The sequence below is a fragment of the Mesoplodon densirostris genome, chromosome 3 (assembly GCF_025265405.1).
Source record: "Mesoplodon densirostris isolate mMesDen1 chromosome 3, mMesDen1 primary haplotype, whole genome shotgun sequence".
In the NCBI taxonomy this organism is placed as follows: Eukaryota; Metazoa; Chordata; class Mammalia; order Artiodactyla; family Ziphiidae; genus Mesoplodon; species Mesoplodon densirostris.
This window is the reverse complement of record NC_082663.1, coordinates 27,514,367-27,541,717: the sequence shown is the minus strand read 5'-3', so window position 1 is coordinate 27,541,717 and position 27,351 is coordinate 27,514,367. Positions and strand designations below refer to the sequence as shown.

The 27,351-nt window shown below is 44.2% G+C and overlaps 1 protein-coding gene across 2 annotated transcripts in view; it reads right to left on the bottom strand.

Moving 5' to 3' along the window:
• NPR3 (natriuretic peptide receptor 3) overlaps positions 1 to 23,485 on the bottom strand; it is a 77,558-nt gene extending 54,073 nt beyond the window's left edge. For both annotated transcript variants that reach the window (XM_060092766.1, XM_060092767.1), the window contains exons 1-2: positions 22,200 to 23,485; positions 11,889 to 12,011 (exon numbers count right to left, since the gene is read on the bottom strand). In XM_060092766.1, coding sequence (XP_059948749.1) covers positions 11,889 to 12,011; positions 22,200 to 22,956 — 880 coding nt within the window. In that variant the 5' untranslated portion in view covers positions 22,957 to 23,485. The remainder of the gene's footprint in view (positions 1 to 11,888; positions 12,012 to 22,199) is intronic.
• Positions 23,486 to 27,351: the final 3,866 nt, after the last annotated feature.

Genomic DNA, 27,351 nt, shown 5'->3' with positions numbered 1-27,351 from the left:
CATGGAAACCACGCAGAGTACAGAGGAAGAGGTAACCAGCTCCAAAGAGGGAAATTTCATGCCAGGAGGAGGCATCAGCCTGGCCCTAAATGTGTGAATAGGATTTTAATAAGAGGAGAAGAGGATGGAAAAGCATGCTTGGCAGAATCTACAGCACGGGCAGAGGTGCAGACGTATATGACATCCAGTGGGCAGCTGGGAACCTTTGTCTGGAGCATGAGAAAAGGCAGAGACAAAGAATTTGTTTGTGGAGGCATCTGTTTAATCATAATCCTAATAATAGCAGCCATTTATTAATTGCTTAGTATGTGCCAGGGAGCTGTTAAAAGATAAATAAGACACAGTCAAGGACAGAATTCATTAAGGGCTCGGTCCATTCGCAATGAGCACAAGAGTAAATTTCAAGCCACTGAACAAAACTTGATGAAGTCCTCCTCCTCCTCCTCCACTATGAAACCTCCCAAACCCCAGTGAGGCCACAGCTATGCCAGCGCTTGCTCAGAGGGCAAGTGAGCTGTGTGGAACTGTCATCGGCCAGGGCCAACCCCTCTGGGTGCTCAAGACATGGACAACGCAGCCTTTTGTCAAGGGGCCAAATCCATTTGCCAGCAAGGCCCCAAATTCTAAGAATGTCCATCTTCAACCCATGAAGGAACCCATTTCTTCTAGGTGTGCAATCCATATGTATTGATTCTTTTTTAATTGACTCGAGGTATCAAGAATCAGCAGGAATGGTGTTTCTTAGGCAAAGAGGGTCAGAGTTCCTCGGCTTTGGGTAAGAGTCCCGTCCGGGCACAAGAAAGGAAATAACCCTATAGGGTATTATGCTGTGTAATTAGAAAATACACATAGAACTGGAAATAGCAACTATCTTAGTTACTAATATGGAAAAAAAAAATTTTTTTAATTTGAAAGAAGTGAAATACAGTACAATAAATCTGTCTACCACAATCTAAAAGGTAATGATCTTGGAGTTCCGTTTTCTAGAAAAAAAGAATGAAGGGACTTCCCAGGTGGTCCAGTGGTCAGGGGGCATGGGTTTGATCCCTGATCGGGGAACTAAGATCCCACACTGCCACGTGGCATGGCCAGAAAATAAAAACAAACAAAAATTTTTAAAAAGAAAGAAAGAAGAATGGAAACAAAAGTGCTTAGTAAATGTAAGCCAAACTAAATAGGTATCTAGTCACAACCATAACCAATACTATGACTTCCTGCTTTGTGTGTGTTTCTTATTGTACTGTGTCAGTAACCTCTCGGGGCCACTGAACCCTAGCAAAAGCAGAGGTCGGCTTGGCATGATGCCCCATCAGTGGGGACAAGTTTAATTCAGCAGGCACTGGGTGCCTCTGGAGATTTACGAGCAGAACAGAAGAATGACATTATCAGACTCATGTCTTGGGAAATAGCAATGGATTAGACTGGAGAGACACTGAGGGCTCACAGCCACAGTAATCCAGGCAAGGGGTTACCAGCGGTTATATGTGGGAAGTCACACCTCCCAAAAAATTGAACATGGTTCTCCAGATGGTTAGAATTACAGGCATCTTTTCTTTTTTTCCTTTTCTTTTTTTATGTGTTTTTCTGACTTTAGCAAATTTTCAGCAGTATATTTATTGCTTTTATAATCATAAAAAGAGGGAGGACCCTTGAGAATGAATGCAGAGGGCTGTGCAAGAGGAATCTGAAGACTCTACAAGAGTGAGGGAGTGAACGACAGCCGAGAGGGACACGCGTCACCAGTGATGCCAGAGAGGAAAAGCAAATGGTTGTCAGAAGAAATAGCAGAGCCAGAGGGAGGAGGAGGGGTTAGGTGGACACGGAAATGACAGTGATTTCCGTTAGGGTCATGGTCAATCCAAGGTGACTGACTACAGAGCACCCAAGTGGCAGCACCAGGCTGGGGTTGGAAAAAGGGATCTGAAGCCAGCAAGAGGGGTGAGGGCTAGAGAGAGTGCTGGATGCCACATCCATATGTGTTATACTTAGTACCCAGAAGCAGAGGGTGGAGGGTGAGCACACACACTTTGGGGACGTTGTTTTTAGTGGGCAAAGGACTAAAAGGAGACAGAAGAGCTAAGAGAAAGCCCGAAGAATGCTGTGCCACCAAAGCTAAGACAAACAGGGTTTCCAGAAAGAAATGGATGGAAACAATATAGCAAGGACTAGAGCTGTATATAGCTCTACTATAGCAGCCACTAGCTCCATGGGTGACTGCTTACATTTCAATTACTCAAGATTAAATAAGATTAAAATTTCAGTTTCTCTCTTGCACTGGCCACATTTTAAATGTGCAATAGTCACATGTGGCCAGTGGCTCCTGTACTGGGCAGCAAAGAGTAGAACACAGCCAGCATCATAGAAAGTTCCCCTGGACAGCACTGCTTTAGAGGCAGGTAGGCACGGTCTGCACTAAGGCTGGTGGCTTTGGTGATGAGAGGGTCAGCGGTGACCTAACACTCTCAGAGGAGTGGTGGGTCTTGTTGTCATACTCTTACAATGGTCCTGAGCAAGGGATTAAGAAGAGGAGAAAGAAGTCAGCTAATGAGAAGTAGGGCAGAGAAGGTGATGCTTGCAGTTGTTTCAGGAATAAGGGAAAGTGAATTTGCTTTCTTTGTTTGGTTTGGTTTTAAACATCATGGAGCCCCAAGCTTGCATTTAGAGTGAGAAGGGTACAGAATATTTGTGAAAGAGGAAATAACCTGCTCAGCACCAAGCCCTGTGCTTGGCAATCCTGTGGCCAGGAAGCTGGTGAGAGCCGTCAGTACTGGGATAACTGTGTCATCCTGTAGCTCTCAGTACTTACCAAGGACCCAGCACATAGAAAGCCTTCGGTAAATGTGCGCTGAATGAGGAGCTGAGACATCACAGACTACATCCAAAAAATGATGCCTGGAGCACACCTGGGCTGGCTGCAGAGTATGTGGCTCTTGCCCTCTGGAAGCCAATTAAGTGAGACAAAAGGATTGTCCATCCTGCCTCACCCCAACCTCTCCAAATACCCAGGAGTTACCTGCTTGCCTTGAGCTAGGCTGGTCCAGATTCTCCCATCAGTGATAACAGGACCACTTACTGAGCGATGCCATTGTGAATGGCTTTGCCTGGAGCATTTCATTCTTTAATCCTAATGAAAACTCTATGAGGAATATTTAAGTATGATCCCCATCTTACAGATAAGGAAACTGAGGCTCAAGGAGATTAACATGCCTGAAGTCACTTGGTTAATAAATAGAAGCAGGATTCAAACGCAAGCCAGTCTCCAAACTCCAGTGCTGTGCCTGTTCCTCATTCATCTCATCAAAGTTTGGTGTGTTCTAAGATTTAAAACTTCAAATTCAGTGGAGTACAAGAATGTTAAAAATAAAAGTAACAGAGAAAGAAAGATCAGAAGAAGAAGTGTCTAAACGTGGTTTAACAACTGTTACAGTTGAAAGATTGTGTGAGAATTCCTTCTCTTTTCTCACCACCCTAAACTGACTATAACATGAATATATCACTTTAATAGCAAAATATAAATCCAACCCTCCCCCAGTTTTTTCTGCCATTTTTCTACTTTTAGCGAGTCAAGTAATTTATGTGCATGACCAGCCCTGGAATACTCCCATCATCACCTTAATGAGTGCCTCTGTGTTCTCAGGAAGTCAGGAAAGCTCTACAATAACCTTACATTCCCAGACAAGATTGCGCAAATGACTTTCCACCTAGCTTACATCCAAAGAACATAATGCCAGTGAATGAAAATGCCAACAGGTGCTATTCAAAACTCTGCAGCACAATATATATCATCTTCACTCTGGATTTTTTTAAAACCTATCCTTTCAATCTTATTTTCCATCACTTGAATTCCCTCATAATATATTCAGAACTCCTGTAACAATATAATTGGGGCAGATCTGAGAATTTTTCTGAGTGCTCACCATGACAATCTAATAATCAGTAAATATGGACATGCTATCAATATGTTTTCTTAAAAAAACAATCTCAAGTATTATTTAAAACAGAACCTTTTTCTAGAACTGGTGTAGACTTTGATGTGACGAAGCACAGGGAGAGGAGGATGTTGGAGAACTTTTCATGAACATATATCTGATTCTTAGAGTATAAAAATCTCAGAGAAAGCCCTTTATGAGCGACAGACAACAGAACCTTGGTCTAGGTCACTGTGCCTGCCATAAGATTCTATTTACTGCTTCTACTCTGAAGAGGAAAAGTGCTTCAGGGTCTGCAGCAAACCTCCCCACATCCATTCTCCCACCCATTCTCTCTGTTACTCCCTTAGTAACAGATTCCTGAATTGATGTGGGGTAGCAGTGAGCCCAGCTAAAAGCACACATTTACTGGCCCCCCTCCCAACCACGGGTAGCAAATGTTACATAAGCGAAAGTTAATGAGTGGGGCTTCCAGAGAGCCCTTCAAACAGAACTGAGTCAACTGAAAAGGATCTCTTTTTGCCTCTCATCTTTCCCCTTCTGTCTTGCCTAGAATTAAGACACAATCCCTGGAATCCTAGCCACTATCTCATGATCTTGAGGATGGATGCCATTCACTAGGATTGAGGGAGCAGAAAACAAGAAGAAGCTTGGATCCCTGATGACATTATGGAACCATCATTCTGCCCCGGACTGCCCACCTCTGCACTTCTTACAGTTGAGAGAATAAACCTCTACATTTGTTTAAATTACTATAGCTGGAAGTCTTGGTTATTTGCAGGCAGATATAATTCCTAATGCACCCACGTCCTTAGGATGTACTAGATAAAAGTTGACTAATTTAGTAACAAAAAAATGTATGGCCTAAATCAAGCTATAAAACTGCACCACAAGAAAATGTACAAACTTAACTTATCATTTTTAAAGTATTATATGTAATGGTCAAAGTAAACTAAAATTAATAGTAAATATAGTGAACATTTACTAAACACTCATCATGTTCCAAGAAGCTTTCTGTGTCTCTCACATACACTACCTCATTTATTACTCAGCCTGATGCCATGAGATAAGTACTATTATTATCATTAGAAGAAACTAAGACTTGCAGGGGAAGGGCAGGGTTATGTCAATTTGCCAAGAGCTAGTACATGGCACAGACTCTCAGGCAGGCTGACAGCCGAGTGCAAAGCCTAAGCAACCAGGCTGTAAAAGGGAAAAAAAAGGGGATATAATCAGAAAAACCCTGACACCACAGAAATACAAAGGATCATGAGACACTACTATAAGCAACTGTATGCCAATAAAATGGACAACATGGAAGAAATGGACAAATTCTAAGAAAGGTACAATCTCCCAAGACTGAACCAGGAAGAACAGAAATATGACCAGACCAGTCACAAGCACTGAAATTGAAACTGTTGTTTAAAAACTCCCAACAAACAAAAGCCCAGGACCTGATGGCTTCACAGGCGAATTCTATCAAACATTTAGAGAAGAGCTAATACCTATCCTTCTGAAACTGTTCCAAAAAATTGCAGAGGAAGGAAAACTCCCAAACTAATTCTATGAGCTCACCATCACCCTGATACCACAACCAGACAAAGATGTTCACAAAAAAAGAAAATTACAAGCCAATATCACTGATAAACATAGATGCAAAAATCCTCAACAAAATACTAGCAATCTGAATCCAACAATACATGAAAAGGATCATACACCATGATCAAGTGGGATTTATCCCAGGGATGCAAGGATTTTTCAAAATCCACAAATCAATCAGTGTGATACACCACATCAACAAATTGAAGAATAAAAACCATATGAGCATCGCAATAGATGCATAAAAAGCTTTTGACAAAATCCAGCCCCATTTATGATAAAAACTCTATAGAAAGCAAGCACAGAGGGAATATACCTCAACATAGTAAAGGCCATATATGACAAAACTACAGCTAATATCATACTCGATGGAGAAAAGCTGAAAGCATTTCCTCTAAGACCAGGAACAAGACAAGGATGTCCACTCTCACCACTTTTATTCAACATAATTTTGGAAGTCCTAGCTATGGCAATCAGAGGAGAAAAAGAAATAAAAGGAATCCAAATTGGAAAAGAAAAGTTAAAGTGTCACTGTTTGCAGATGACATGATACTATACATAGAAAATCCCAAAGATGGTACCAGAAAACTACTAGAGCTCATTAATGAATTTGGTAAAGTTGCAGGTTACAAAATTAATTAATACACAGAAATCCATTGCATTCCTATACACTAACAACAAAAGATCAGAAAGAGAAATTCAAGAAACAATCCCACTTACCATCGCATCAAAAAGAATAAAATACTTAGGAATAAACCTACCTACGGAGACAAAAGACCTGCACTCTGAAAACTATAAGATGCTGATGAAAGAAATTGAAGAAGACACAAACAGATGGAAAGATATATCATGTTCTTGGATTGGAAGAATCGATACTGTCAAAATGACGATATTACCCAAGGGAATCTGCAGATTCAGTGCAATCCCTATCAAATTACCAATGGCATTTTTCACAGAACTAGAACAAAAAAATCTTAAAATGTTTATGGAGACACAAAAGACCCTGAATAGCTAAAGCAATCTTTAGAAAGAACATGGAGCTGGAGGAATCAGGCTTCCTGACTTCAGACTATATTACAAAGCTATAGTCATCAAAACAGTATGGTACTGGGCTTCCCTGGTGGCACAGTGGTTAAGAATCCGCCTGCCAATACAGGGGACATGGGTTTGAGCCCTAGTCTGGGAAGATCCCACATACCATGGAGCAACTAAGCCCATGAGCCACAACTACTGAGCCTGTGCTCTACAGCCTGCAAGTCACAACTACTGAGCCCGTGAGCCTAGAGCCCATGCTCCACAACAAAAGAAGCCACCGCAATCAGAAACCTGCACATTGCAACAAACAGTAGCCCCAAATCACCACAACTAGAGAAAGCCCATGCACAGCAATGAAGACCCAATGCAGCCAAAAATAAATAAATTTTTTTTAAAAAACAGTATGGTACTGGCACAAAAATAGAAATATAGATCAATGGCATAGGATAGAAAGCCCAGAAATAAACCCACACTCCTATGGTCAATTAATCTACAACAAAGGAGTCAAGACTATACAATGGGGGAAAGACAGTCTCTTTAATAAATGGTGCTGGGAAAACTGGACAGCTACATGTAAAAAAAAAAATGAAATTAGAACACTCTTTAACACCATACACAAAAATAAGCTCAAAATGGATTAAAGACCTAAATGTAAGACTGAACACTATAAAACTCTTAGAGAAAACATAGGCAGAACACTCTCTGACATAAACTGCAGCAAGATCTTTTTTGATCTGTCTCCCAGAGTCATGGAAATAAAAACAAAAATAAACAAATGGGACCCAATTTAACTCAAAAGCTTTTGCACAGCAAAGGAAACCATAAATAAAACAAAAAGACAACTCACAGATTGAGAGAAAATATTTGCAAATGATGTGACCAACAAGGGATTAGTCTCCAAAATTTACAAACAGCTCAAGCGGCTTAATATCATCAAAACAAACAACCCAATCAAAACATGGGCAGAAGACCTAAATAGACATTTCTCCAAAAAAGACATATAGATGGCCAAGAGGCACATGAAAAGATGTTCAACATCGCTAATTATTAGAGAAATGCAAATCAAAACTACAGTGAGATATCACCTCACACCAGTCAAAACAGCTATCATCAAAAAATCTACAAACAATAAATGCTGGAGAGGGTGTGAAGAGAAGGGAACCCTCCCACACCGTTGGTGGGAATGTAAATTGATACAGCCACTGTGGAGAACAGTATGGAGGTTCCTTAAAAAACTAAAAATAGGACTACCATATGATACCTCTATCCCACTCCTGGGCACATATACAGAGAAAAACATGGTCTGAAAGGATACATGCACCCCAATGTTCATTGCAGCACTGTTTACAATAGTCAAGACATGGAAGCAACCTAAATGTCCATTGACAGAGGAATGGATAGAGAAGATATGGCACATATATACAATGGCATTTTGCTCATTCATTAAAAAGGATGATATAATACCATTTGCAGCAGCATGGATGGACATAGAGATTGTCATACTGAGTGAAGTCAGACAGAGAAAGAGAAATATCATATGATATCGCTTATATGCAGAATCTAAAAAGAAATGATACAAATGAACTTATTTACAAAACAGAAACAGACTCACAGACTTAGAGAACGAACTTATGGTTACCAGAAAGAAAGGGTGGGAGGAAGGGATAGTTACCGAGTTTGGGAGTGACATGCACACACCGCTGTATTTAAAATGTATAACCAACAAGGACCTACTGTATAGCACAAGGAACTCTGCTCAATATTATGTAACAACCTAAATGGGAAAAGAATTTGAAAAAGAATAGGCACATGTATATGTAAAACTGAATCACTTTGCTGTATACCTGAAATTATCACAACATTGTTAATCAACTATACTCCAATATAAAGTAAAAAGGTTTTAAAAAAATAAAATAAAATAAATAAATTTTTAAAAATTAAAAAAAGAAAAACCAGGGATTTGGTAGATTGTATCAGAGTACATTGTATAACTCCATGCAATTCAGTTTTCAAGAAGCAGAAAAACTGAACTAATGGAAAAATAAGTTTTAAAAAGTTGTCCCCAAAATCACCAACAATAAGTCATATATACATAAAGCCAATAATAAGTCATATACATATGTATATACAAATACATGACTTCTTATGCACTCATATTTTGCACTGAGAAGGACACAGCACCACTTTTGTAGTATTCTTGCCAAAAATGTGTAAACTCAACTTATTTGAAAACACCAGATAAATCCAAACTGAGAGACATTCTACAAAATAACAGACTTATCCAAAGTGTCAGGTCATAACTAACAAGGAAAGGTTGAAGAACTATCACAGACTGGAGAAGATTAAGAAGACACAAAACTAAATGGATTGGATCCTGGAACAGAAAAAGAGCATTAGGAGGAAAGGTGGTAAATTTCAAATAAAGCCTGTAGTTTAGTCAGTGGTATTGTACTAATGTTAATTTTCTTATTTTGATCATTGTACTATGCCCATTTAAATTGTTAACATTAGAGGAATCTGGGTAAAAGGTATACACAAACTATTTTTTTTTAAGTTCTTTTTACATCTAAAATTATTTCAAAATAGATGTGTTTTTTAATTTTCCAAAAATTACCTCTGAAAAGAAGTTAGGTCCAGATAGAGAGTTGAATTGTTTCCATATTTCAAGGAATATTCTTATGGTATATAAACTGTTCTAGAGCATAAAAACAATGGAAAGTGTCCCAGTTAATTTTATAAAGCTAATATTAACCTGATATTAAAATCTGATAATACCACCTAAAGGCAAGAAAACTATCCAATCTCAAGAGTATAGATTCAAAAATCATAAATAAAACACTAAAAACTTAAAGTCAGCAGTACTTCTAAAAAAATCATGACAAACTATGCTTAATTAGAAGAATACTATAATGGCTCAATACTAGGAAATTTATTAAAAGTACAGATAAAATGTATTTGATAACACTCATCACTCACTTCCAATTTTTAAAACCACACTTAATAAACTAAAGAATATTTTAACATCTACTTCTGACAAGATATTAGAAATTAAGTATCACCATTGTTATATAATATTATTCTAGAGGCTACTGCCAATGCAGTAAGAAAAGAAAGATAAATATAACATTCAACTATCAAAATGGAGGAATACAGCTTCCCTGGTGGCGCAGTGGTTGGGAGTCCGCCTGCCGATGCAGGGGACATGGGTTCGTGCCCCGGTCTGGGAGGATCTCATATGCCATGGAGCGGCTGGGCCCGTGAGCCATGGCCACTGAGCCTGCATGTCCGGAGCCTGTGCTCCGCAACGGGAGAAGCCACAGAAGGGAGAGGTCCGCGTACCGCAAAAAAAAAAAAAAAAAAAAAAAAAAGGAGGAATAACGATTGTTATTATTTGAAAGTGATTAAGAAAATCTATTAGAACAGAGGATTTAATATGTGGAATTCTTGTTTTCTATATAACAACTACAGTTACAAAATATAATAGTAAAAGGTCATGAACATAATAACAACCAAAAAACATAAAATGTCTAAGAATGAACTCAGCAAGAATGGTGCAGAATTCAAATAAAGAAAACTACAAAACTTTGCTTATGGACATAAAAAGAAATTCAAATAAGTAAAATAATTTAAAAGTTAAATGATACAGGGTTGACAGAAGTGCAGGAAAACAAAATATCTCATACACTGTTGCAAAAATGTAAATTGGCAAATCTCTTTAGAGGACAACTTTGGCAATATCTATCAAAATTTAAATGCATGTAACATTTGACCCAGAATTCTACTTCTAGAAGCTTGTCTTACAGATTATACACACATACATACGTGTGTATGTATGTGCACACATGAATGCACATGGCAAGGCAACTCAATATAGCATTGCTCTTATAGCAAAAAGCTGGAAACAACATAAATATTAAAAAACAAAAGACTGATTAAGAAAGATGGCATATCAGGGCTTCCCTGGTGGCGCAGTGGTTGAGAGTCTGCCTGCCGATGCAGGGAACACGGGTTCGTGCCCCGGTCCGGGAGGATCCCGCGTGCCGCGGAGCGGCTAGGCCCATGAGCCATGGCCGCTGAGCCTGCACGTCCGGAGCCTGTGCTCCGCAACGGGAGAGGCCACAACAGTGAGAGGCCCGCGTACCACAAAAAAAAAAAAAAAAGTTAGGGGGAAAGACAGTGATGGGAGCAAGCAGGGGGAAACTGGGTGTTTATCCTGCAAGCCTCAAATCTTCAATTTTATCCGCTACAGGAAGCAGAGGTTACTTCAACAACTTTGCTTTATTCCCGTGAGAAGTGTGATTCACTACGTTTATGCACAATGATCTACAGCTTAAGCCAGGAGCTTATCAGAGCAGGAAACTGAGGCATATGCTTTAAGGTTTAGATCCCATCTAACTATATCTCGACCATGATAACTGAGAAGTGGAGCTCAGCATGAACATGCTGTTCGTGATACACACACTTACAGTTCCCCTGTAACTGCCAATGTGCAGTACTTGAGAAAATGTTCCATAGCCCTACACTGTTTACTTCAGAGAGAGCCCTAACCACATTTGGGGAAAATGTTTTATACCCGCGATCTTGATGACTTCCTTGAACACTCTCCATCACAGGAACCCTGGGAACTTCCCCAGATCCATTTTAAGGAGTTAAATGCTTTCGATTGTAACTGTTAGTGGCTACCCAACTTTTCATAAGAGAAGCTAAGAGACAGTAATCTGGAAGGAGGAGGGGCTGGGAGCAGCACCTTTCAAAATTTTTTACCTCGATTTACAGTAATGGTTATTTTATTTATTTGACATTGTGGCCCATTACAAATACATGTGTAACATGCATAAATATATACACACAGACATGTAATCGTATTCCTAAAATAAAAGTTGTATGAAACCATACATATGCTATGTGTGACACACTTTGACATGTTCTATTACGTTGATGTGTTCGAGTCTATTCCATGCTACTAAAAATTCTGCCCAAATCTCTCTAAAATTATTCCAGCAGTCCATCATGGTGGCAACCCAAAGTTGGAAATGCACTGGGGAGGGGTCCTCAGGGCCTGGATTTATGATCCTTTAGAGTGCTGGAGTGAGCTATGTTCTCCCCCAAGTCCCTTGGCATCACAGGTGGTGGTAACTTTGTGCTCTGAGTTCTCAGAGAAGAAAAGCTTGAGACCTTATGAGAAGTGGGAGTGTTCAGAATCACAAATTTCTAAAACCCTATCTATGGAAATCAAATCTACTGAGATGACTCAAGTTTTTGGCGCTGTCTGACAATCCCTTTTTGACACCTGGCAGTGGGAGGGGAAACCGAAGGCAGAGTTACCGTAGGAAGAGCTGTTGAAGAGCTCGATGTTGAAGAAGGCATAGTCTCCGCTGGTCATCCCGTGCCTGTGCGCCGCCAGCATGATGCCCCGGATGGTGTCGCCGCTCGCACACATGATCACCACTGCAGGGAGGAACAAACAGACGCGTGAAACGCCCCTGCACGGAGGACAGCATCTGACGAGGAGCAGGGCACGGTTAAAGTCCTAAAGAATCCTCACAGGGCTTCCCTGGTGGCTCAGTGGTTGAGAGTCCGCCTGCCGATGCAGGAGACATGGGTTCGTGCCCCGGTCCGGGAAGATCCCACATGCCGCGGAGAGGCTGGGCCCGTGAGCCATGGCCGCTGAGCCTGCGCGTCCGGAGCCTGTGCTCCGCAACGGGAGAGGCCACAACAGTGAGAGGTCCGCGTGCCGCAAAAAAAAAAAAAGAATCCTCACAAATTATTCATGAATTACAAAGGGCAGAATAATAGCTTGACAGTGGAGAAAGCTATCCATCGCCACCATAACCAAGTGATGGACGTCAACATCACCCACCATGGGAGCAGACTCAGGAGTCCCCTGGTGTAACACACCCCGGGCCCCAAACCTCACCATGGGTGACCTGAATCTAATCAGAAGGAAGCCGCTGCAAACCCAGCTTGGGGGACAGTGTATAGAATAGTGGACCTGCACCCTTCAAAGTGGTCACTTTCATGAAAAACAAAGATGGCCTGAAGAAATGTTCTAGACTAAAAGAGACTTAGAGAAACAAAGCTGACTGCAGTGTGTGGTCCTGGATTGGATCCTGGACCTTAGAAAAATAATAATAAAAGCTTTTCTATAAAGGGCATTATTGAGACAACTGGAGAAATTTGCATAAGGTCTGTGAATTGGATAATAGTATTGTGTTTGTGTTAAAGTTCTTGCTTTTCATAATTCTACTGTGGTTATACGAGTGAATGTCCTTGTTCTTAGGAAACACACACTTCAGTTTTCAGGGGTAAAAGAGCATGAGAGCTCTATTTACTCTCAAACCGTTCATAAAAAGATAGTAATATTTGTGCATGTATATGTACATGTGTATATATTTGGAGGGGCAAGGGAGGGAAGGGAGAGATTAGAATGACAAAGCATAGCAGCAGAATGCTAACCATTGGTGAAAATCTGGGTGAAGGCTATAGGAGGTGCTTTATACATTCTTACATCTTTTCCAAACATACACAATTGTTTCAAAATGAATTTCTTTAAAAAAATACTTCAAATAAATTCCCAGGTTTGCCCAATATAAGATAGTGAGGCTTGTCAACTGCTTTTTATACTTTTACTAGCATAGTAAACATATTTTCCTGAGAAAGCTTTCATTTGGCAAATCAGAGGATGCAGCGAGTGCTACAGGCTTTCTGCAGGCTGAATGTAGAACCCTTTTTCTCAAGCTGTCTCAACATATATAGGAAATAGTTACCAAGATTCCAGGTCCCTCCCCACGTGCTCTCAGTTCACAGCCACACTGTCAGAGCTGAGAGGCTCTAAGCAGCTGCAGAAGAGTGTCGCCTGCCACGTAAGAGCTGCAACGGACTAGAGGGAAGTGGGGACCTGGCCTCCATCCAGTTATTTTGATCACTGTTGATGGCCCCTGGCCCCCAAGCCAGTGCCCGCAGTGCTTTTCTGCACACACGGAGGAGAGGAGAAGCCTGGGTGCCATAACCACATTATCGCAATGCGTGCCAGCCCTGCAGGTTGTGTACGTTCTTTGTAAAAGCATGGGTGCTGAAAGATGCAGAACAAACTTCAGGCTGTGCCAAAGCCTCCTTGGCAGCCTGCATGAAGGGCCAGGAGCTTGTTGACATTTCGTTGACTGCACAGGTTAATTCAGAGTGTTAGATCATGACTCTGACATTTCTTACGACAAAAGGGCTCAGGGGACAGGCTAAAAGTCTGCAGAACAAGTTTTTAAAACAATACAAAACTCCGAAAGATTTATAACTGTGGGAGTAGGTGTTGTTTGTGCCTGGAAATATAGTTATATATTTCGGATAAATAGTCAAATTGCAAGATGTCTCAGTAAGGAAGCTTTTGAAGAAACTCCTGATTGCTCACTATGACCTAGACACTTGTTTTAGCTCCGATTTGATTCTAGTCCTTTACATGACAAAAGAGCCAAGGTGTCTCACAAAACAGCCTGGGCTAAGGCAGGACAAGTTTGAAGAGTGTGGATTCCAAGGGTGGGCATCACCAGGAGGGTCCAGGAAGCTCTGGCTGACTCTCCACTGGCAGACCTCATCATTTTTTGATCACTTGATCATAGTCCAGAGTCTGGCTCTAAACCTAAGACACAGAACCTGATTCTGTCACCACATAAAGAGTAGAGTCATTGCTTGGGGGAGCAGAATCCTGATAACCTAACTCAGACATTTTTAGATAATCTGAAGTGAAGATTAATATCAACGAGGACCAAAATGGTCACAAACATGTTTGTGCCGACATAGACCTGGGAGTGCTCACTGAGTAGCCAAATTATAAGCAGAAGGATGTTAGTGGGGATGAAGTCAGAATCAGGGAGATCAGCTGCAGGGTTCAAGCATCCAAAGACATCAGGTCTTGATAACCCAAAGCATCCATCTAAGTGCTACACCTGGCCCAGGCCTGAACAGGCTGTGTCCTCAGGCCAGAGCACAGGCTTCCCCAAGTCCTGGATGGGCTGTGCCCAACACTGGCCTCTCTATCACTTCTTTTCTATTGTTACAGCCCTGGCCCTTCTCCTCCTCTCTCTTCCCATCACCCCTAAGACCAACCCCTTGTGATAGACACATTCTTTCTTTAAATGGCAGTACCTGCTTGGACCAAGCAAGAGTGACCCAGAGCAGCACTGGGCCTATCTGAGCAGACTGGAATTATTGTAGATCTCATCTGTTTTGTGTGGACAATGTGGTCCAATTCTGAAAATGAAATCCTAACTCCCATCTTCATGGGCCAGGTATTGTCTTTCTTCCACAAAACAAACCCATAGTGCACATTATTGCCCAGTTTAAGTTGGAGCAAGCACTCAAAGACACTGGCCGAGCAGTCAGAATGCAGAGTCCTTCTAGATTGGTAGAATGTTCCCTAATCTGTTAGGGCTTTTTCATTCATGCCTAATTCAACAGCAAGTATTTTTAGCAACATGCCTCTATACAATCTTATGGAATGTTTAAAATAGTTTTCACTGAAATAGCTTTCTCTTCTTACTCATGTTTCATCAGTTTACATAATAACTAATTAACTTGCATACTTATAATAATAAGTACAACTGGTATACACAGATTTATGAGAAATGTGCTGGCAAACATGGGAGAAGTATACCAGCTACCAGCGTTCACCAACAGCCAATGAAGTTTATAGAGAAAAGGAGAGCTTCAGCTAATGCTGCAAGCTGCTTAAGTGGAGGTCAATTAAAATAATTTCTGCTATACTTAAGTATATTTAAATATATAAATATTTAAATATATTAAGTATATTTAAGTATATTAAATATATATTTAAATATATAGGTACTAACTTTTTTTTTTTTTTTTTTTTTTTTTTTTTTTTTTGCGGTACGCGGGCCTCTCACTGTTGTGGCCTCTCCCGTTGCAGAGCACAGGCTCCGGACGCGCAGGCTCAGTGGCCATGGCTCACGGGCCTAGCCACTCTGCAGCATGTGGGATCTTCCCAGACCGGGGCACGAACCTGTGTCCCCTGCATTGGCAGGCGGACTCTCAACCACTGCGCCACCAGGGAAGCCCGGTACTAACTTTTTTGGTCAAATTGTTAAACTTCTAGAAGAGGAAATGATGATGCGATTCCAAGTTTCTGGGTAGACTTTTCATCATTCTGCTCTATCTTTTCCTCCTTGCCAAAGAACTTGTGATGTTCCATGTTACCCTCCACTATCTGATTCCCACAATGTCTTCTGTTAAGTGGCTTCTCCCTACTGCAACACGTTCTTGCAATCACTCTAAGAATAGCAGAGAGAAGTACAAAGGGGTGGCTAGAGAAGTCAGTTCAGAGATCCCAAAACAATCCAGGAAGCATACCTGAGTTAGGGTGCTACCCTTTCCCCCTTTCAGGTTTACATTTGGAGCAACCTCTAACAGAAGGACACTCTTCATCTCCCCATGTGCCTTCATTTGTCCCTCTCCCCCCATTCCCATGGGGAGGAGAAGGAGGGAATTGTCTGATTGCTGTGTCTGGAAAAGACAACTGGGCATACTGGACTCAGCCCTTTCTTCCTTCCTCTTTGGGGTGTGTCTGCTTGCAGAGAGTACACATTACGGGCAACTTTCACCCTGTAGTAAGGGGCCTGTCCTGGAGGGGGGCCTGCAGCACTACCTGTGATTTAGTGGATGACCCTGCCTAATTATGAGGGGAAGTAATAGCAGGCAGGCACTTTTGGCAACAGATCTAAACCCATGTTCTCCAATAGGTTATCAATAATAAAAATGACATTTTCATATTCTCCATCTGACTCTTGCATCCATCTTCTATTTAATTCTAAACTTACAAGGGAAAAGAGAGGTTATTCCATGGAAGCAAAACAAGATATGCCATGTGCTGCAAATTGAAAATATGACAGCAGAAATTTAAAACTAAAACTCAATAGTAACTGTGGGAGTAGCCAAAGAAACATCTAAGTAAGAGGAACTTTTTTTTTAAAAGACAGGTGGTAAATAGGAGAAAAGGGATAAGAAAAACAGAGTCCCAAATCAGAGAGCCTAACATCCAAATAAAACAAATTGTAGAAAGAGAGAACAGAGAAAATGAGGGGATATAAGAATTAATTTAAGAAATTTTCTCAGAACTAAAAGACATGAGTTTGTGAACAGAAGAGACTTACACTTCAATACCCTAAAGGGCATATGGCAAAATATGGGCACAGAAGTACAATCAGAATGAAATGTTAAAACACTGGGAGAGGGTTTCCCTGGTGGCGCAGTGGTTGGGAGTCCGCCTGCCGATGCAGGGGACACGGCTTCGTGCCCCGGCCCGGGAAGATGCCACGTGCCGTGGAGCGGCTGGGCCTGTGAGCCATGGCTGCTGAGCCTGCGCATCTGGAGCCTGTGCTCTGCAACGGGAGAGGCCACAACAGTGATGGGCCCATGTACCACAAAAAAAAAAACAAAAGCAAAAACACTGGGAGAAAAAGGGGATTCTAAAAATTTACAGAAAAAAAAGCAAATAGCAAACAATAGGTCAAGAATCCTAATCAAATCAAGTTTTCCAATAGCACCACTGGAATGTAATTGACAATTCTTCAAATTTTGAGGAAAAATTACTTCCAACCTAGAATTCTATAATTATGTATAAGGGTAGGAAGAAGAAATTTCAGTCATGAAAGGTCTCAAACTTTAGCTCTCATCCATCCTTTCTCAGAAAGCTCCTAGAGGATGTGCTCCATCAAAAGAAGGGCATAAACCAAGAAAGAGGAACACATAGGGATCTAGCTCAAAAGGGAGAGGTGATAGAGTTGCAGAGGATGTTGAAGAAAGAATCCAGAGTGGCAACCATGTGGTATGCTTAGAAAATAACCAAACTGGAGCAACTCAGGAGGCTTAAAATAGAGAATTGGTAGATGATTTAGTTATAAGTTCATAGGAAACTAAGCAAAAATAGACTATTGTTTTAACCCCAAGGAAAACAAGAAGGGCAATAAAGAAATATCATTGTAGTAGCTTATATGGCTCAACTACATATAACATTTAGAAGGTAATAATAATACAGACACTGAATACTGAGCTAACCAAAAAAATCCTGACACAATCATATTGAAAGGGTGACTGGAAGGAAAGCTTGAGTGTGTGGTTAACAGGCAGTAGAAGAAAACTAAATCACTATCTTCCCCTGGGATGGCAAGAAATAAGATCTAAACCTGAAAAAAATAAAAAATAATGTTATTTAGAGGTATGAAGTCAAATACCTTCAGACATAGCTACAGGAGTTGAAAATAGTTGCCTCTGGGAGGTGAGATATGGGGAGCAGGAGATAGAAAACTCTTGTTCCTAGTAAGACTTGTGTCATTTTCTGACTTTCTAAACTACATAGCTGTATAACTTTCATAAAAATAAAATCTATTATTTAAAAATATATATTTCTCTCTGGCTGTTTTTACTTTACATAAGCAATAGGTTTCATTTGCAAAATAGAGACTGCACCTTTATTTTTTTTTTGTTCACAAAGTTCCATCTACTCCAAAGGCTTTCAGAATTTCTACACTGCAGCCTACAATGCTCCTTTTACCCCCTGCTGTGAATTAGTTATTTTACATTTATCATGGGTTCTTTGCTTAAAAACTCTGACCAACCTCTCTGTCATTTACCCCAGCCTAATTCTAAAAATAAATGACTCTTCTACTGATTAAATACTGTTATCACTACAGTTGTTATGCAGGCCAAGAATAATGACATATTAATAACTGAAAAGATAAAACTACAGTTCTTCATACAAAAATGTGTGTGCACACACTTCTAGCTCTGCATCTTATGAGATGTACAGACAAAACAACTGCTGGTTTTTATTGCTTAAAAAAATATTTATTTTTAAACTTCCCTTTTTAAAAATAAATTTATCATTGAGTATAGAATATTGAGGGTAGTAGTTGACTTTTTAAAAATAATATATGCTCAGGTGTGTGTATTTTAGTGATATATGTTAGCTAAAAACATGAGAGAAAAAAATGTTCATTATTGATTTTGATAGTAAATCCCTAAGAAGAATAAATAATACCCCTCAGTTTTTCATTCTATAGCACACACAAAGCCAAATGAAATTTTAGTTATATTATTATTAGAGATAGTGGCATTATCACTTTTACCCTTTAAGAGATTAAAACTTTTGGGATTTCCCTGGTGGCGCAGTGGTTAAGAATCCACCTGCCAATGCAGGGGACATGGGTTCAAGCCCTGGTCCGGGAAGATCCCACATGCCGTGGAGCAACTAAGCCCGTGTGCCACAACTATTGAACCTGCGCTCTAGAGCCCGTGTGCCACAACTACTGAAGTCTGCATGCCTAGAGCCTGTACTCCGCAACAAGAGAAGTCACCTCAGTGAGAAGCCTGTGCACCGCAACAAAGAGTAGCTCCTGCTCCTGCAACTAGAGAAAGCCTGCACACAGCAACGAAGACCCAACACAGCCAAAAACTTAATTAATTAATTAATTTTTTAAAAAAAAGAGAGATTAAAACTTTTGTGATCTGATTTTAAAGATGAACTTAAGTCCAAAAATATGCTAAAAACATTATCTTCAAAAGGGGGTGGGGGGGGGACGGGCTTCCCTGGTGGCGCAGTGGTTGGGAGTCCGCCTGCCGATGCAGGGGACGTGGGTTCGTGCCCCGGTCCGGGAAGTTCCCACATGCCGCGGAGCAGCTGGGCTCGTGAGCCATGGCCGCTGATCCTGCGCGTCCGGAGCAGGAGGGGCCACAGCGGTGAGAGGCCCGCGTACCGCAAAAAAAAAAAAAAAAAAAAAAAAAAAAGGGAGGGACTCTCTAGTTCTATGATATTTAATATGGAATTTTCAAAGACAAAAATAGAGTCAGTTCCATTTTACACTTGAGTGAGCAGAAATCAGAACCACCAAATACCAGTCTGAAGAGGCCTGATTCTCAACCCACCTCAGTTTCACAGAAGAGGAAATTCAGCCTCTGAGAAAGTAAGTGACTTGGGCAGGCCCTGCAGCAGCTGAGTGCAGCCGCCAGATCCAGAGGGTCTGCTTCTCACCCTTGACATGGTCTCACCTTCTGGTAAAAGAAATTATCACCATATATATAAAATAATTATAACAACTCTAATAAAACCTAGGTTTATTGAGCACTCAGTAGGCATCTGCCCTGTTTCAGGGCATTCCTGTAAGATAGCTCATTTACTCCTCCCAGCATCCCCCCACTTTACCTGAGGAGCCTGAGGTACAGAGGTTTATGGCAGCCCAAGCTCCCTTCCCAGTGAATGCCTCAGCCAGGCCAAGAGCTCTGAAAATTCAAACTCCACTAAATCCTTGTACTGGACCCCTATTTAACCCATTAACCACTTATGGTGAAATAAAGGTGATTAGTAAAACTAAAAGACCCCCAGAGAGAGCTTTGTTATCAAGCAGCTTTCTCTCCTGAGAGTAGGGAATTTCAGGGGAGGGAGGAGGGCTTAGGGGAGAAATTATTTTGTTTTATATTTCTGAACAACTGCCAAGTCACTGTTGGAAATGTACTTTAGAGTAAGAATGGTAACCTTATCACCTGTAAAACATACCGGTCAGTCAAGCAAACTTTCACCACTAGATTCAAACTTGGGGCGGTGGGGGGGGTGGAAAGTAAAGAGGCTTGGGAACATCTACGAGGCTTTCGGAATTAAAAAATAATCAGCAGCAAGACTGCAGCCCAAGCTCTTTGAAGCCCCCAGGCCCACTAGGGCCCTGGCGCCCTCCCTACCCTCTGGCTCAGCCACACCCTTGTGAGGCTGAGGGGCCCCCCGGTGGCTTCGATCTGCCCTCTTCTGGGTTGACCTCGGCCACGAATCCCAGGCCACGTGCGAGGAGATCACCGCTGGCATCGAGACCTTCAGGGCAGTAGCATCACGGACGCATTGGCAGACCGCGGATCTCGCCCGTAGGCGGACACACCCCCATCCCCAGCCCAAGCTGGGAAGTGTCCAACTCCTAGCTCCAAGCCCTCGAGAGCGAGAGCTGAATAATCAGGTTCGGGGGCTAGAGCAGCCCGAGGTCTGCAGGGGTCTGCAGGAACCTGGGGACTGGGAGTGGGAGAGCAGATGTGGCTTTCTCAGCCTGGCGTGGCGAATCCGCAGCCATTGTATACAAGTGTCCTTTTTCATAATCAGCAAAGCCGGCGCCCCGCCTGCTTGGCTGGCAGGAATTCGGCGCAGACAGCCTGGAGTTCGAACGCTCAAAACTTGGCCGTGCATCCCCACTGTCAACACTTCCCGCCTCTTCGCTCTGAAGAGTGCGTTCACTCCGAGTCCGAAGTAGTCACACTGGGAAGGGGGATGACCGCAGCGCCATCCTCTTTGGAACCTTTACCCACCCTCACATGTTCCTGAGGCCCCCTGCCTCCGCTTGCGCTGTCTCCCACGGCCAGCGCCCAGGTGCCCAGCCGTGCCAAGTCGTGGGCTAGCCCTGCGCCTGGCTCCGCCCCTCTCCCCTTCCGTCTCCCCGCGTGGGGTACTGGGCCCCTCTCCCCTTCCGTCTCCCCGCGTCCGGTAGTGGGGAGCTTTGCTGGGGCTGCACCCCACCGACAATCGAGGCGCGTGCGCGCCGAGCGGGAGCAGGCAGGATGCCCTGAGCGTTATGCACCCAAACCTGACATCCGTAAGGAGGGAGCTGCGCTCTGCTGGCATCTCCGCCCGCCATCCCGCAGGTCTACTCTGCAGTACAATGAGGCAGCCGCACTGGGGGGTTCCGCGATTATATATCCGTGACCGGCCACTTCTCCTCCCATTCCCTGTAGCCATAGACACTACCCTCAACCTTGAGCTCTTTGGCCAGTTTGGTGGTTATTCAAACCCCCAAAGACCCGCGGAGAAAACTACAAGGGGGCGGGGGCGGGGGGACGCGGAAAGCAGGTTCAGCGCCCGCTTCTCCAGCGCGCGCGCTCTAGCAAAGTCTAGCTGCCGGCGCTTTAGACCGCGATGCCGACCGCGCCGGGGGCAGTGAGTGTCGCCAGAGTCCAGACACTGCGAGGCATTTTTGATGAAAACCACAGAAGCCAGTTCATAAGCGGCTGGAGGGGCCAGAGGAGGAAGGAGAAGGGCGATACAATGAGCCTTTAAAAGAAAGCCGGGATCTGTGCGAGGAGCATCCGGGAAACCCGGAGACCGGAGCGGACCGTGAGGCGGAGCGTCGGCTGTAGAGCGTACGCTTCCGCACTCGGAGGGGGCGGACGTCGGCAAAGACCGGGTAACCAGTTCTTTCGGCCTCGTCACGCTTTCAGACCCTGGTTGGAGAAGGGCACCCGTAGTGAGCCCCTAACCACAAGCCCGGCGCCGGAGCCAGGGAAGCGAGAAAGAAAAAACCCAGGAGCTTTGACAGCACCTGTTGGACCAGAGCACTAGCGCGTTGCGGGCTCACATGCCCCTCCCCCAGGCTCCACCACCTCCCCGGGACGCTCTACGTACACCCCACCACAGCCATGGATGATGGTCAAAGGTCTTCGCAGCCAGACAGCGCACAGCCCGGCGAGTCCAAGCGCACGCGCCCTCCCCGGGTCCGCAGTGCCGCAGCGGGTAGTGGGGTCCCCAGAGGAGCGGACGAGCGTGTAGGGAGAGCCGCGGAGAGCGGTTGGGTTAGGGCCTGGGGCCCGAGGCGCACTCCTGCTCACCTCGCTCACTGGCCTGGATGTAGCGCACGATGTCGTCCACATCCAAGTCTTTGGTCTCATCAAAATTGTAGGCGGACGTGTGCAAGCCTTCCTCCTGGAAGACCTCATGGACCCCCTCGAGGGTGAAGTAGCAGTTCCGCTCCAGCTTGTCGTCGCTGTAGACCAGCACGGCGCGGCTCCACTGGTGGTGGCGGAACAGGGCGAGCATCATCTCGCCCATCTTGGCGTACGCGGGCGCCACGCGCGTGAGGTGCGAGTACTCCGTGTCCTTATGCCGGAAGCCGGCTGCCAGTGCCCCGGCCGACAGCATGGGTAGGTCCCAGTGCGACGCTAGCCGGGCCACCGGCGCCGCCGCGTACTCGCACACAGGCCCCAGGATGAGGTCGGGCTTGGCGCCCCGCGCCGCCGCCACGCGGTCCACCAGACTGAAGAGTGCGCGGTTGCCGCAGTCCGAGTCTTCGTAGGCCACCTGGAAGCGAGTGCCGGGTGGCAGAAGCCGCCGCCCGGTCCCGTTGCCCTCCACGCTGCGCAGCGCGTATTCGATGGCCGGCCGAACCCGAGCCAGGGAGAACAGGTACGAGTCGTCCTGGGGCAACAGCACCAGCACCTCGATCTTCTGCGGCGGCAGCGCCTCTCTTTCCCGGCGCCCGCCGCCCGGGCCCGCGCCCCCGCCGACACCGCCACCCGTGCAGCCGGCCAGCAACGCCCAACCGAGCAGGACGCACGCGGAGAAAGTGAGCACCAGCAGGGACGGCATCGTGCCGCAGGAAAGCGCCTGCCCTCGCTGCGGACTCGCCCTCTGCCCCCCACCGACCCTTCCTCTTTCCTCCCCACTCTTCTCTCCGAGGTCCCTGCGCCCCCTTGGGCGCTCTAAGAAAACAGAATACCCCCTTCACTAACTCGCCAAAAGATAGAGAGGAAGAGTCCTCCTCTGCAATGCCACTCGTTTAAAAAAAAAAAGAAAAAAAATTCACCGGGTGTAAACCTGTACGCCTGTAATATATTTATATATATACTTTTTATAAATATATATATTCGCCCTCCCTTTATATATACTATTTTGCTTAGAGGTGGCTTCTTATTTGGGCATTGCTAAGGTTGCTTTTGAAAGCGTATTTGTAAAAGAAGAAAAAGTTAGACTTGTCCAAGTGCTTGTAATTGACGGTGCATCTCCCTCGCGTTTGATCTCATTGATTCGCGCCGGTTCCTGGATCCATAACCCGCGTTTAAATAGCGTGGCAGCGGCTGAGCGTGTTACCACACAAGGCGCGCCGAGGCCCGGCTTGTATTTCCAGCGGGTGGGGAGGGTGGGGGGGGGGTGGCGGCTGGGCTAGGGGAGCCTCTCATTAACATTCTTACATCAGGACTCCTCCCCGCACCCCTACTCTTCCCACCCCCTCCCCTGTCCCTAACTCCCGCTCCCCGCCAGACCTGGGCCTTTTCCTTAAAGCCACAGTCGCTCACTTCTGTACCGGCGGGAGCCCCCAACGCGCTACACCGCCACCTGGGTGTAACGGGGTCCCCGCCTCTCCCTGGTCCCGCACGCGGCAGCTCTCTTTCCAGTTCTGGGCTTTAAAAATGGAAATATGTTTGAATGTAAAGAAACGCGCGCTGGCACACACACACACACACACACACACACCACGCCGTGCAAAAAACAACAGGATTAAAGGAAGGAGGTGGCCCTGGAAATTGGTGGTTTCGTTGCAAAAAAAAAAAAAAAACCACCCTAGGTCCCGCTGACTCTCACTTCTTTCTCACTCCAGCCACATTCCCTCCTGATGCGCCCACTCGGGGCGTGCACTCGACCTTCCCGGTCCCCTGGCGCAAGGTCAGGGAACAGAGACCAAGGTCCCGGGGCAGACGGCTCGGTCGCGGACCTGGAGCACCCAGCCAGCCCGGGCGTCCCCGCTATCCCTCCTTCCCGCGCTCCTCACCCCCGCCGGCCTCCTCCCCCTGAGCCGCGCGAGTTCGCGCCAGAGTCGCAGCGCTGCCGGGCATCCAGTGTCCCCGCGCACGGACACCTCCGCCGGCGCGCTGCGAGCAGAAAAGCTAAACTTGTTGCTTCCAAAGGCGAGAGAACAGTTCTTCTGAAGGTGGCAGAAAGAAAGCTTGAAAAGCATCTCCAAGGCGTCCTCTGGGCTTTATTTGCTAAGCCGGGTAATTAAGTAAAGAGACCTTCTCCCTAAAGCTTCACCCCGAGGGTCCCCCGGGTGGAGGCGCGTCCTCCGCTCCAATCCGTGCGCTCGGAAATCCCACCACTTCTCCTGCGGGCAGCGCGAGACCCTGTGCTCCGGCTTCGGTAGTGCCGAGGAAGGTCCTGCGTCCAAGACCCAGTCTTGCCACTCGTCACAGGCACAGCAGCGGTGGAGACGAGGGTGGAAACGGCCGTGGAGAAGTCGCTGGCCAGAGGAGCCTCGCCGGAGTCCGCCTCGCTGCAGGGCAGGTCCGAATGGAGCTTGACCCTCTGGACGTGGTAACACACCGAGGTCATTTGCAGTGGGAACGTACTACATTGGACGGGTGAATTCTGACACTGAAGTCCAACAAATTAAAATAAATTGAGAATGTTTTTAAATGGTCTTTCATTTGGGCGTCCGTGTCCACCAATTTCTATTAGTCTTAGACCAACGCCCTCTTTCGGCAGAAACTTGTAGCCGACTTGTAACCCCGATGCCACCACCCCAGGCGCTGAGTTTGCTTTTTGGTCTTTGTTTTATTTTTCCTTGTTTAACGCCGAGGCCTCAAAGAGCAGTCGCTCTCATTTGTGACGATAAGAAGGCGAATTGGAGCTTCCGGAGATGTGGCAATTTCAGGCATCAGAGTTCGACACCTTTAACAGCACCCTCCTTATCGCTCTTTCTGGCACCGTAAATGTAATTATGAGTAACGTCTCATCCTCCGGGACATTTAGAGTTCAGATTATGCCCTGTGATCCCTGACTCTTCAAGTAGGACCTTCTTACTCCTGTGAAAACGTTCATTTATTTTATTACAGCTGCTAACCAGTAGCAAACGAGGCATCGGTGTACAATTTAATTCCACACAAAGGGTAGTCCTCACATACTGGAAATAGAGATTTAGAGCTTCACAGCGATAAAATCCCCCCTGAACTCCTAGGAAGGAGGGAGGGAGGGAGGGAGGGAGGGAGGGAGGGAAGAGAGAGAGAGAGAGAGAGAAACAAGCTAAATCCCGAATTCCAAGGGTCTTAATGGATTTCGAAACTGGTTGCCAGGAGACGTGAAGGAACCAAGGTTTACTATTACTGCTCGCTATGCCCCGTGTCTGGGGAACACTGGCCAATGGCGATATGATTCCGCACACTGTGTAACGTGGGCTTAGTCGGAAAGGCTGGGGTTTCAGTGGCACCGGGTGTGAACGCCTCTCCCCTAACAGGCGCTGCCCGTTCGCGCCAAGGGTCACAGACAGGGTAGTCAGTGCATTTGTGTTAGAGCGAGTCATCGCAGCCTCTCAGTGGCCTTTGGATCAGAGCTCTCAACTTCCAGTTTGTCATTCAAGACCACTGACAAACCGTGTAAGGGAGAGCCCCCAAACTAGGCAGCAGAACCAGAAAAGCCAATGTTACCTCTCTTGCTGATGCTCAAAGCACCCCTTACATTTTTCCATTGAGCAGAAATGTTTCCATCGAGCAGGATTTTTTTTATTGAGGTATAGTTGACATATGACATTATGTTAGTCTCAGGGATATAACACAATGATTATGATATTTGTATATATTGTGAAATGATCACCACCGCAAGTCTAGTTGACATTTGTCACCATAGAATTACAAAAACTTTTTTTCTTGTGATGAGAACTTTAAGATCTGCTCTTAGCCACTTTCAGATATGCAATACTGTATTATTAACTATAGTCACCATGCTGTACATTACATCCCTATGACATCATTTTATAGAAATTCAGATTTTTGAAGAAAGTTTTTCAAATGAAAATAGCCACAAGATTACAGGAAGACCTGCCAAGTAATATATGTATATGGATTTAACATTACCAGTTTATTCACTTTCCATCAAGTTAGATTTTCCCAAGCAGCTGAAAGTGTGCATATCATGAATATCATGAAGTTCTCCAATCTTAGGGCTGGAAAAATTTTAGAAGTCACCTAGCCTGAGACCCTTCACTCTCTACGTGAAGAATATAGGCCAAAGAATATAAATGGCATACTTAAATACCTCTTCATCCCCAGAGAATATTTTTAAATGGGATTGGATTAGAAATAAGTATTTATTATACCATGTAAAAGAGTGTTGGGAACAAAGTTAAATTTCATTAAGGAGTAACATGCTTTATATCAAACTTTGATTTTATATGAAGCTGTTTTGAAAATATGCATCATAGTAACACAATTACTAATAGATTATAGTATAACTTTTGCAGCATTATAATCACAAAGATGAATCAAATCAAGAAGGTAGGAAAAAAGAAAAAATAGAAATAACTCGTCCCTTGGACTCAATTTTTCAATATTGTTCCCTTCAATTCTGTAAAACTTGAAATGGGGAAAAAAAGAAGCAGTTTTTTTTAACATTCAAAAGATTGCTAACCTTTTCACTGAGTGTATTCTTTCTGACTACAATTACTGAATGAAAACAAAAGAAAGTTACAGGGAAATGCTGCAAAATAAAATAAAATTAGCCAAATAAAAAGCAATGTTAGCCCTAAATGTGATATTACAGAAAATATCAATAATAGACTTTTTATAGGATTTAGAACTCTCATCAATATCCACAAATCCTATTTTTTAACTTTGTTACTAAAATCAAGTGGCAAGTTTTCTATAAAGTATTCAACTGTTTGCTTTCCATCTGTGAAATGAAATCATGTCTCTATGGCATTCCTTTGCCACCAGGGAAGACAACATTCTATAGGGAACCTCAATCGGTGATTCTTTGAAATGTGTTAGAAATGCTATCAGAAGGAAGTTTTCTCCAACTGTCACAGTCTGTGTGATCTCCCTCAGAATCCAGGCAGCAACCTCTAAAGTGCCTTTCAAAGAGCATCTCCTCTCCCTTGTTAAGCCAGCCCTGAAGTCATATTGAAGAATAACCCTATGAAGCCTGTAGCCCACAAAGAAAGTGTCCTCTGGGGACAGAATTGTTGAAAACACACTTCCCCCTAGAGGCAGAAAAGAC